This window comes from Sciurus vulgaris (genome assembly GCF_902686455.1).
Source record: "Sciurus vulgaris genome assembly, chromosome: 9".
Lineage (NCBI taxonomy): Eukaryota > Metazoa > Chordata > Mammalia > Rodentia > Sciuridae > Sciurus > Sciurus vulgaris.
The window spans coordinates 140,176,637-140,188,990 of NC_136469.1; the positions used below are offsets into that span (position 1 = coordinate 140,176,637).

Below are 12,354 nucleotides of genomic sequence, written 5' to 3' on the forward strand. Positions count from 1 at the left end.
CGATTTGAGCTGTCCCTAAAATGTAAGCTATGTGGCTCTACTTTCAACTGTTCACTCAGCAAGCAGTTACTGAGCACCTACTACATACCTCGAAACTAGGCCTGGGCAGAGGAGGACGCAAAGATTAGTGGACTCACCTGGTGAAGAGTCTGGGTTCATTCCCCCTTGTCTCCTGAGCTGTGCACTGTTCTAGAAGTGGGGGAAATGCACGTAGCAAAACAGAGTCCCGGCCCCAGGGAGCAGACGTTCTGTTGGGAAGGCTCACAGAAGACTCAGAAAAATTCAGTGTCAGGCAGTGAGGGGGCTCTGAGGACAAGCCATGCAGAGTGAGGAGGAGAATGGTGTGGGAGATGCCATCTTTGGGTGGCCAGGGAAGGCCTCTGCTCGGAGGTGACAACAAAGCAGAGATCTGGGGACAAGAGCGAGGTCTGGAAATGATCAATCCATCCAGAAGGGGTGGCCAGGGCTGAGGCCCTGCATGTAACTCAGTGCTGGAGACGAAGCTCAGGTATGGTGGAAGCTTCAAGGAACACGCACCAGCCTCCGCTTCAGGGAGGCCGCCCCTGGAGAGTGGTGTCTGAGCCAGTGCTCAGGAGAGGATCAGGCTCAGATTTGGGCTCCATCGAAAAACTAATCTCTTTCTTTCAAAAGGAGTGAGTTCCCCATCAGCTGAGGTATGCAAGGGATTGGTTGATGGGATTCCAAAGAAAGGAACCAGGTTGGTCTGGGGTGCAGCCCTCCTGGGTCAACCTTCCTAGGAAGACCCGGGAAGGAACTGCACGATTCCTAAGGGGGCGAAATGAACGAGAGGCTTGAAACCAGGCTCAGATCCAGCTGTGCGCTGGGGAAGGCAGGGCTTCAGCTGTCTGCTCCTGCTCTTCACCTGCTCGTGCCTCCGCTGGATCAGTCACGTATTCGTTTTGAGGTTTTCCCGTTCTGTCATGCTCTGGTCTTCGTTACTCCAGATCCATGGGAGGGACTGGTCGTGACTCAGGAGAAGGGACTGTGCCTCGGGTGGGTAGGGGCCTGGGGCCCACGCAGCAGGGTTCCCACAGCCTGGGTGTGGGGAAGGTCGCGACCTGCAGCGAACAGTGAAAGGGGAGTGGCTTTGCAGACAGACGCACCTAGAGGAGAAGCAAGAAGGAGATCCCCGTGGAGACCACCCAGTGCCGCAGGAGGCTGAGAGAGAGCAGGTGCCACCCACGGCAGCCGCAGGCTGTGGGAAGATGGCGCTTGGCCGCAGAGAGGGGTCCAGCCCGCTCTGTCAGGTCTGCACTCAGCAGAAGGGTTTCCCCTCCACCCATGGGGGCTCAGCCTTGCAAGCTAGAAGTATTTTGTCCTTGCAGAACCCAGGTGTTGGCCCAACTGGGGCTGCTGGTTCTGCCGAGAGGGCTCCCAGTCTTCTGGGGAGCTTCCACCTCCGTGGCCACATCTTTGTCGCTGGCTCTTTGTGGTTCCAAAATCCATGGATATTTGTCACCGCCTGCAGCAACAACTTGCACGGGTCTTATGGGTGGTGGAGTGGAAACTGAGGCACTTCTATCTTTCTCTTTAGTGCACTGCTTTCTTGCTTGTTTGTTTATAGAGGATAGAGGAAATGAGGTTTACTTGCTTTGAGAGGAGAGAGAGAGAGACTTTGCTTATCAGAGAGAGAGACTTTGCTTAAGAGAGATTTTGAAAGAAGGACAGGCTTTTCTTAGAGCTTAGAGGAAGGGGGACTTGCTACGCCTCACTTAAGTTCTGCTGCTTCCCACTGGTGCGTCCTGCATCCTGTGAACTAAGGGTACGTCTACCTAAGGTGGTTTAGTGATGCGTCTCAGTTCTCCGTTCTGCGATCTGCCTTCCGCCGCTGCCTGCTCGCTGCTGTGCCGCTTTTCCCTACTAGCTGCCATCGTGCGTTTCCTAGCTGCTTTCGTGTTTGAGTCTTCTTCTACTGCTTTTCTGCTAATGGCTGCTGTCCGTCCCTACTAGCTGCTGTGTTCTTTCTTCTGGCTGCTGCCGCCACTTTTCCCTACTAGCTGCTGCTGCGTGTTTTTCCCTCTGGCTGCTGCCGTGCGTCTAGCTGCTTTTTTGCTAATGGCTGCTGTGTCTCTGTCTCGCTCTGCCTAAGCTTATATCACCTCCAGGAGGCGGAGAGCAGGGCCACGCCTCTTACGCAAAGATTAGGCGAGACGCTCCGAGCAGGCAATTAGTGCTCGAGAACACATGTCCATGTGTGCATGGACAATAAAATCACCTGAGTGTGCTTATGTCAATTAACCTCCTCGCTGCTGATGTGATCAACATGGCACAGCCCCCAACACATCTTCAGCAGCCAAGTGAGCTGGGGGCCATGCACGGTTGCAGGAGAAGTTCCCAAGAGATGTCAGGAGAAGTGGCCCAGCCTGGTCGGGCCACAGGGTACTCAGACCTGCCTCCTCCACCAGTCCCACCTGGGTCTCCAGGCCTAACCTCCTGGACAGAGGTCCTTTCTCTTCTCTATCATTCAGTGTCACAAATGGCATGGGACAAAGAACACACATCAAGTTTTAGCTCCATCATAAGTAGGGGAACGACCTTTGCACCTTGCCTTTCCGTGCCTCAGTCTCCTCACCTATAAATTGGGGATAAAAACACCAACCTAGAATCTTAGGCACAGTTTGAATTAGCAACTGTAATTCTACACAGGAGGTCACAGGGTGCTGAGAGCATACATGTGTTGTTCACCCTGATTGACAGGACGCATGGACAGTCCAGGGTATCTGGGTCCAAACCCCGTCACTGTCCCCGCCTCACGGCCTGTGGCACCTTGGCTCAGTCTTTACCATGGGCCTCGTGGCGTCTGACTGGGACAGTCTCAGATCACGCCTGCTCTCGTGTTAATAGCACCCTCCCTACACTCTGAGTGTCCAAGTTGGGAAAATAAATCACACAGTGTTCCCGTCCTTCACTGCGACAGGCCGACCAGGCCGCCCTCCAGGGCCTCTGAGGATGAGCGAGGCGGGAGTGGGAAGAAACCCTGGCGCCTGCAAGGCACCCTCTGTGGAGTCGCCGTCACAGAACCATCAGTCCCTCACCGAGAATCAGCAACTTAAATTTGACCACAGCCAGTGGAAGACGCCACGCAGGCCTGGGTCATAGCCTGCAGAATGGCTGGGGACTTTGTTCTCCTCTCTGAATCTCGGCGCGGCTGCGTACCCAGCTCCTGCCCCTCCAAGCTCCTGGGTCTACTCCACATTCGAACCAAAGAAAGAAGAAAGCTGATCGTGACATCCACGAAGGAAATCAGCAGGAGTCTGGTGTGAGCCGTGGATGCAGACACCACGCCATCACTGTCTCCGTCCTCTGGAACCAGGGGTGCCCGCAAAGAAGCCCAGGATCTGGAGGCGGAAGACCCAACCTGTGCCCCTCCTCCACTCACAAGCAGGACTGGTACCTGGGCAGCCACTCCAGGCCCTGGAACCTCAGCTTCCCACCTGACGTAACAAGAAGTCTTAATTCATAATTGGGTGACAAAGAGGGACTGGACAAGGCACAAGGAATATTTTTTTGTGTGGATAATCGAGTCCATAAAAAAAGGCCTCAAAAGGAGAATTTGAAGACTCTTTCATAGAAGAACCTGCTTGTAACTGCCCTTCAGTCTTTTTAAATTTCCGCCGTGTTGGGGACTGAACCCGGCCTCGTGCATACCAGGCAAGCACCCCACCTCCGTGCTCCACTCCAGCCCATAATTCTGAAGCCAACTGCTTAGAAAGCAGCACCCAAACACCTACCCCAAGAAACACCAGCAACTGACCTTTAAAACTAAAAATCCACAGATTTTAGGAAAACATGGTCTTTACAGCCTTGCCTCCCACAAATATATAACAAAATGAACAGAAAAAAAATAGTGTTCAAAAAAAATTTAACAGCAAAGAGGATTTTGAAAGTTCCCAGCACAAAGGAATGGCAAATATTTGAGGTGATGGATATACCAGGTACCTGATCTGACCACTGCACACTGCACCCCATAACTGTGAATCATCATTACGTCAATTAAAAACTTTAAATAGATTTTTTAAAAACAAAGCAAACTTTTACCCAGGGGGAAAGTTATTGGCCAACAGTAGCCAAACAAGGAAACATACCACAGGCCTTAAAAACTGGCCACTGATAAAGGTAATTCTACCACAGTGTGTTCTGTCTCCACTCTTCAGAGCCCAGCACTGACCAGAGGAGACTCAAGAAACCCTCGGAACTCCCCCAGCAGCCTTTTTTTGGAGGGTAGGGACAAGAGCGACCACAAGTGACAATCCAGAGGGTAAGACCAAAAGGAAACCTGCCCCCGCGCATCCTCTCTGAGGGCCCTGGCTTGCTGTTTTCCAAGAGTTGGCCCTAATTTGAGGAAACCAGTTCAAGCCCCCGGAGGGGAATATACCCCGAACCATGTGGAATGGGTTCCAGCACAAGTCACCCTACAAAATCTCAGAGGAGAGAGAGCAGAACCCAGGTCAGGTCCTCAGAAAGGCCCAGGATCCCAGCCAGGTCTCCTCCTAGCCCCAGCTGTCCCCTCCTCAATTTACAGACACTTTACCGAGAGACGTTTCTCCCTCTCACTGTGACTTGAGAGGGAGACAAGCAGAAGACGCTGGGGAGAAACGGCGTCAGTCATCTGCCATCGCCTGACCCGGGCCTGCTCCAGCCCCCGTGCTTCTGAGGCACGGAGACGGTGGTGATGGAGGCAGCCGACGCCCTCTGTGTCACAAGCCCGCCGCCATACCGAGGATCCACCTGGAAGTGCTGCAGGGTCTCCCAGGTGCTTCTGAAAACAGCCCCCACGTCGAGGAGATGGACCCCCAGTGCCCACCCCATTAGGACTTCAGAGCCCAGGCCCAGGAGAGCTCAAGGCCCCTGCTCTGCCAGCGCGGCTGCAATTGTGACCCAGACACCTCCTGACAATGACATTTCTGCATCTGCAGACCTGGAGGCTGGTCTAGGCGCATTTCAGTGTGTAACCATTGCTCTCGCGCATTTTGATAGATATCGTTTCCTCCCCTTTTTTATTAGAGCATTATAGCTACGCACGGTAGCTGGGTTTGTCCAGACAAAATCACCCATGGTGGAATCTGGCCACCGCCTTCCCCCACCGCACCCCCCACTCCATGGATCCTCCCCTTGCTCTGATGTCCACTGATCAGGCCTCGATTGGCGCCTTCCACACATGAAGGGAAGATTCCCTGTGGCGTGTTTACATATGCACATAACATTGATGTGTTAAGTTCAGGCTGCATTCCCTCCCTTTCCTGTCTCTCCCACCTCCCCGGCCTCCTTCTTCTCCACCGATCCTTTACCAGCAAATGTCATGATGTCAGTCTTCTCCATGGCTGTGTATCTGCACACGTCTTCTTGGTCCATTCGTCCATTGACAGGCACCTAGTCTGGTGCATAATTTGGCTGCCAGGGACCGTACCATCATAGGCGCTGAAGTGGCTGCCTTGCTCTATTTTGCTGACTTTAGTTCTTTTGGATAAATGCCGAGGTGGGGCAGCTGGGTCATACGGTGGTTCTATTCCTAGTCCGTTGGGGAATCTCCACAGTGCTTTCCGGCGTGGCTGAACTAGTCTGCAGGCCCACCAGCAACCTATGCGTGGGCCTTTCCCCACATCCTCATCAGCATTTATTATTTGTTTTCCTGGTAATGGCCATTCTGACTGGAGGGAGATCAAATCTTAGTGATTGCCAGAGATGTTGAACATTTTCTTTTCACGAATTTGTTGGCCATTTGTGTTTCTTCTTTAAAGAAATGTCTGTTTAGTTCTCTAGCCCGTCTGTTGATTGGGTTGTGTTTTTGGTTTTGGTTTTGGTTTTGGTTTGGTTTTTTTGGTGTCAACTTTTTGAGTGCTTTGCATACTCTGGATATTAATCGGAGAAGTACTGCCGAGATTTCTCCCATTCTTAGGCTCGGTCTTCTCGCTCTTCACTGTTTCCTTTGCTGGGCAGAAGCTTTTTAACGTGATGGCACCCCACGGACTGAGTCTTGGTCTTACTTCCTGAGCTTCAGGGGTCTTGCTGAGGATGATGATGCTGCACCTACACACTGAGTGTCAACCCCATTTCTTCCAGCAGTTGCAAAGCTTCTGGTCTAATTCCCAGATCTGATCACTTTGATTTGACTTCGGTGCAGGGCGAGAGAGAGGGATCTACTCTCATTCTTCTGCATAAAATTTCCGGTTTCCCAGCACCCCTTGTTTTTTAAGACTGTCTTTTCTTTGACGTTTATTTTGGGCACTTTTGTCTGGTGTCCGAGGCTCTAGGTCTGGCTTTGTCTCCGTGTCTTCTCTTCTACTCCATTGGTCTTCATCTCCATTTTGATGCCAACACCATGCTGTGTTTGCTACTCTAGCTCCGGGGCATAATGTGAGGGGGGCGGGCGATGCCTCGGGCGTGGCTCTTCTTGCTCAGGACTGCTTTTGACACATAACTAAGATTTAGAGTTTGCTCTCTCTGTGGTAAACCGCATATCCAATGTTCTCAAATCGTCAGCATTTAGTGAATATTGATGGTATATCTGTTGCCTGTCAAAGATGCCAGGCGACGGAGATGGCACCTGCCCAGGGAGGCTCACAGTTAGTGGGCAACAGGGGCGACGCTTCACCTCAGTCACCTGTGACTTGCTGGAGTCCAGGCTCATTGGCAATGTGGTGGAGCCAAACCCTGGAGAGAGGCAGGCTTGAGCAAGTCAAGTGACCTCTCTGGGCTTCAATTTTCTCACCCAGGGATATGGCAGCCAAGCCTAACTCAGTTATTCTGAAGATTCAATTGGAAACATTCCTAACACAATAAACAGATAGTCCCCAACTTACCATGGTTTGACTTTGTGATGTAGGGAAATGATATGCACTCAGTAGAAACTGTACTTGGAATTTTGATCTTTTCCTGAGCCAGCAGGATGCAGTGTGGCATTCTCTCCAATGCCTAACCGGGCTAACGCAGGGGTTCTGAGCACATTCGAGGTGGGCTGCGCCAAGCCACTGTACTTGGTAGTTTGGGTGCGTTAGATACATTTTTGACTCAGGCTGTCTTCAGTTTATGGAGCTTTATTGGAACGTAACCCCTTCGTTAAGTCAAGGACACCTGGGTTCAGTAACAGCCAGTTGCATTATATGTATCAAATTTACACATGTAGTTCTCTATTTCTGATGGATCGCAGCTGGATTCAGAGGCATCCAGAGAGCTGAGGGGACGACGGATCTCTTGCTAGGCTGGGCCAGGTCAGAGAAAGGGCTTGCATACCTTGGCGCTTCAGTACCAGGGACTGTCTAACCGCAGCACCTGCTCCTGGGGCCACTCAGCAGGGCAGGGCTGGCTCACCAAGAGAGCAGTCCCTGCCGAGGGGTGGCCCTGCAGCCTGCCTGGGGAGGAGGCTGGGCCTGGCCTGTGCAGGGGGCTCATTCCGGTCCTGCCTCCCACACTGCAGGGGGCATCCCATTCATCCTGACCGGCGAGTTCTTCCAGCAGTCACAGCGGCCGGCGGCCTTCATCCTGGCGGGCACTGTCAACTGGCTGTCCAACTTTGCCGTGGGACTGCTCTTCCCGTTCATTCAGGTACGGCTACAGGCGGCTCTGGCGTGGGAGCGAGTTTGATTCTGCAGCCTTGGGGGTGGCGGTGGTTGACAGGGCAGAGGTGGATCTCTCTCTATCCCAGGGAAGAAGCTGCTTGCCTGAAATTCCCATCTCCCTCCTGTCCCTCTCCAGCTGGCCCTAGAGCCTGCGGTGGCCTGGGAAGGAGAGACTACCCACTGCTGAGGGCGTGCGAGGGGACCTAGATTGAGTCTCAAGCCCTCCCCTGACCTGGCATGTTTGCAGTGTGCTTGTCCCTGGGTGGACAGATCGGGCTTGATAACAGCCGCGCAGGCTGCAGCCCTGCCAGGCATTTGACATCTTCATTACCGTCAGCAGAAACAGCTAACGGGCCACTGTTCCAAGAGTGTCAGTAATTGGCAGGAAAATGCCCATATACTTAGAAATGAGGTACAAGTCCTCCTGGGCAGGTGCAGAATCTACACATCACTCATTTATTAATGCAACCTGTATCTACTGAGCCCTGCTGCATGCCAAGCACTGGTTCAGCCCTTGGGGATCGAGTGGGAACAAGCTGTGTTGTAAATCCTGAGCTGAACAGGAGGCAAGGGAGTCTGTAGTGCCACTTGAGATGGGGTGGTCCAGGAAGGCCTCTCCATTGTCATTGAAGTGACAATGGAGCAGAGATGTTGAGTACAATGAGGGAGCAGAGCAGTCTGGAGCGACAAAGTCCCAGCTAGAGAAACAGACATGCAAAGGCCCCGAGGTGGCCTGTGTATGGAATGGCAGAGGCTGAGATGGCGGGAAAAGCAAGAGCAAGGAAGACGACGGAGTTAGAAAATGAGCATGGAGCGTGACCTGGGAAAAAGACACAAGATGAGGACTCCTCAGGGTTGACACAGCAAGGGCCAGCAGCGTTTGCCTAAAGAGGGCAAAGTTCCCCGGCTCCACTGCCCACCAGGGCTCCCTGCTGCCCAAGACATCAGGTGCCGTCGCCTGAGAAGGTAAGACTCCATGGGAATCCTCAGAGAGAACCCGCTGTTCCTTCTCAGGGGCCACTTCGACCCGTCTCCGCCAACACTTGCAGAGCCTGTGCTCAGTCTGCCTGTTGATTTGCTAGTGCCAGGCCCAGCACAGCGCAGCCCCTGCTGCCAGCAGGTGAACTGCAGGTCAGCACCCCAGCACTCCACACCAGCCTGAGACACAGCCAGGAGCTGCTCCTCCCTCCAGTCCCCTGCGCATGGCTCAGTGCCCACGTCACCCCCGCGCCCTGCCTTTACACAAGACAGCTGAGGCCAGGGTGTAGGCGAGGTCAACCCGGCCCCGTGGGGGCCACGGAGCCCAGTCCCCCTGTGCACCTCTCCTGCTGGCCTGAGCACGTCTGCATTCGCACAGCAGAAGGTCAACACGCCACGCAGCATTCAAAGCCTCTCTGCACTTCAGCGACCACCACACACAAGTGGCGTGGCGCCCTCCGTGGGCTGCGTCGTTGGAGAAGGAGCCACAGGAGCCCTCCCCTGGGCCTCCGCCCAGTGGCCCTTGGACACAACGGATGTGTCCTCTCAAAGGCAGCAGAGCCCGGGGTCAGAAGTGCCGTTTCTCACTGTGGGGAAAATCGACTTTGAGTCAGCCCTCTCTCAACACAGGCTGTCCACCACCTTCCCTAATGAAGGAGATTCCAGAGCCTTCCACAGCTGACCGCTGTCATCTGAGCGATCTGGGGGGCAAGCAGAGCAAAAGGTCTTGCAGTATCTCCAGAAGGGTCGCCTCGTTCTTGCCAGCACTGAGAGCCGCTGGTGACCAGCACTTAGGGGGCACTTGCTGTGTGCCCGTCATACCCAGCCTACCAGTGTGAGGAGGTGATGCCCGGGCTGTGCATATGACAGAGGAGGGGATGAGCAAAAGCACATGGCGGCCTCCAGGGTCACCCTGGGAGAGGGCAGAGTGGGGCCTTATCCTGAGTCTCTTATCCTACCTACAAGACAAGGAAGAAGGAGCCCCGGGGCTGGCGTGGCCGCCCCTCCTAAAACTCCCTCAGTGGGTAGTTTGTCCCAAAACATTATCATACACAGTCCTCCCCCTGCAGCTCTCACAGGAGCCCCTGCTGATTCTGAATCCCTTGAATTCCTCAAATATGTCTGTATGCATCCCCAGAGAGGCCGCCCGCTGAAGCTGGACGGCCGACCCTCGCAGCACATGGCTCAGGCCAGGCAGCAGAGCCCACCAAGGCTCCTCTGAGTAGGACGGTGCTGTGCTGTCCTCGAGGTTGCTTGGACTCCACGTATCTGGGCTTCAGTTTTAGGCTCAGTTCCGTAAATGCTGAATATGCTGCTGTCGCAGCCTGCACAGCTGCATTACTTGCCAAGGCAGAGGCCAACGAGGGGACAGTGACCATGACCTGAGCATTAACCACGTGCCATTTTAAGGGTGGCCACTCACGGCATGGCCAGTCTCTGTCCTCTAAAAGCATGACCTTTTCCATCCAGGTGCTTCTCAGCGCTTTCAAAGTTGCCCCAATTGGCAAAAGTGCCATTTGAGGGTTTTCTCCAGGTTGGGGGCATCTGGATGTGTCCCAAGCTGGCAGGTCAGAAGTCCAGTAGCCCAGAGTCCTGAAAAAGATCCAGGTCCCCTCCTCCTTCCTGTTCAAGACGAAATGTCAGAGGTCGGACATGTTGTGTTAAGTAAAAGCTTCCACACTTAAAGAGGAGGCGGTACAAAGGAAGACAATGGACCACACAGCTAGAGGAGGGCAAGATCCCGAAAACACAAATAATAAGGACAAAAACGAGGTGTTATCAGAATGAAGGATGTGTGCCCAGTGACGAACTGCGCGAGCAAAGGCCCTGCACGCAACAGAGCGGGGCAGTCATTCCTGACAGCTCACCCTGATCCAGGAGTAGCGCCTGCAACATGAAGGAACTGCTGCAGGTGAGCAAGAACAGGGTGCCACTCAAAATGTGGAGCAAAAGAAGGGGTTCTCAGGAAGAGGCCCGACTGGTACCTAGAGGCAAGACAAGCCCTCATAGCGATCAGAGAAAGGCTGACCAGATCAGTGGCCTGCTCCTAGATATCTACCAGAGCATCAAAAGCAGAAATCTGAATAGTAAGTGTGACAAGAACACCACAAGGAAAGTGCACGGTAAGTCAGTCAACTGGCACTTGATCAAATTAAGCATCCGTCTGCTCCCTGGCCCCCAAATCCACCTCTGATTATGAGAAACTTCTGCAGAGGGCCATAAGATGGAATGTTCAGAATATTCACTAGCCCATCACTGTGGCGGCAGGGTCTGAGAGGTGGCCTGGGTGGCCGTCCCAGGGGACAGCATAAGTCAAGCACGGCAGGTGCACTCTGCAACGAGTCTCGGCAAGCAGAAGCCAGGAGTCTGGTACTCAGCCACAGCCTGCTGGATCCTGCATGGGAACCCTGTGCCAGAAGAGCAGAGGCAGAGTGAGCCATAGCCCAGGTGTTGTGGGTGAGAATTTAAACACACACGTAGATCAGGGTTGTGGATTTTCATAAGATAGATAGACAGATGATAGATATATAGGTAGATGATTGATGATACATAGATAATAGGTAGATGTTAGATAATAGATGGATTAGATAGATGATGGATAGATAGATGATAGAGGGATAGATAGATATATAGGTAGATGATAGATGATAGATGGATAGATACTAGATTAGATAGATGATAGATAATAGATCAATTAGATAGATGATAGATGGATTAGGTAGATTAGGTAGATGATAGATGATAGGTAGATAGATAATAGATGATAGATGGATAGATACATAGGTAGATAGATAGATAGATAATAGGTAGATAGATGATAGATGGATTAGATAGGTAGGTAGGTAGATAGATTAGATAGATGGATTAGATAGGTAGGTAGGTAGATAGATTAGATAGATGGATTAGATAGGTAGGTAGGTAGATAGATTAGATAGATGATAGATGGATTAGATAGATGGATAGATGGATTAGAGATAGAGAGATAGTAGATGATGGATAGATAATAGATTAGATAGATGGATAGATAATAGATTAGATAGATGATAGATGGATAGATACTAGATTAGATAGATGATAGATAATAGGTAGATGATAGATGATAGATATTAGATTGATAGATAATAGATTCGATAGATAATAGAGAGATAGATGATGGAGATAGAGAGATGGACAGATAGATAGATAGATGATGGACAGACAGATAGGAACACAGGAACAGCCCAAGCTTCACTGGCAGCTGGGCATGAGCTGGAGGCAGCAGGGGTCCCAGCTGTCCCCACCCTGTGCCTCGGAGCACTGTGGGAGCACCCGTGGGCCTTCGGGCCAGGGACGCCAGTGCTCCCTCAAGCACCTCGGCGTGCTGGGCTCCACTGGGATCGCTGCCTGCACTCCCTCATGGATCCGGACCCGGTCCTTAGGGTTCCCTCACTCGGCTCCTGTCCCAGAGTGTCTGAGCCAGTCCCAGGAGGCTGGAACAGAAGGCTGGTTGTCTAAGGGGAACAGTCCTGGGAAGCCCCTCCCTTCCGCCTCCTGTTCTTCCTCTTTTCCCACAGTTCTAGGGAATTCTAGTTATAATTGCTTTAACTCTGCTGTAGAAACTTAAAAGCAAAGAGATGAAACCACCATGATCACAGCTGTCCTCCCTCCCTCCCTCCCTCCTTCCTTCCTTCCTTCCAAACATAATTATCTTGTATTTCCAAAATCTGGGAGGACTTTTCCTTTTGTTTTCTCGCCTCGCCTGCACGGTCATGAACCTTCCTCATGCCTGTGGACACAGGGATCCCAAGAGGTGGGGCAG

General features: G+C 52.5%; 1 protein-coding gene across 6 annotated transcripts in view; it reads left to right on the forward strand.

The window, feature by feature from the left end:
* The window catches only part of SLC2A9 (solute carrier family 2 member 9), a 182,701-nt gene that overhangs the window by 157,987 nt on the left and 12,360 nt on the right, over positions 1-12,354 (forward strand). For 5 of the 6 annotated variants that reach the window (XM_079153876.1, XM_079153877.1, XM_079153878.1 and 2 more), the window contains one exon: positions 7,436-7,563. The exons of the other annotated variant lie outside the window; for it this stretch is intronic. In XM_079153876.1, the coding sequence (XP_079010002.1) occupies positions 7,436-7,563 (128 nt within the window). The remainder of the gene's footprint in view (positions 1-7,435; positions 7,564-12,354) is intronic. 6 annotated transcript variants of the gene reach the window in all.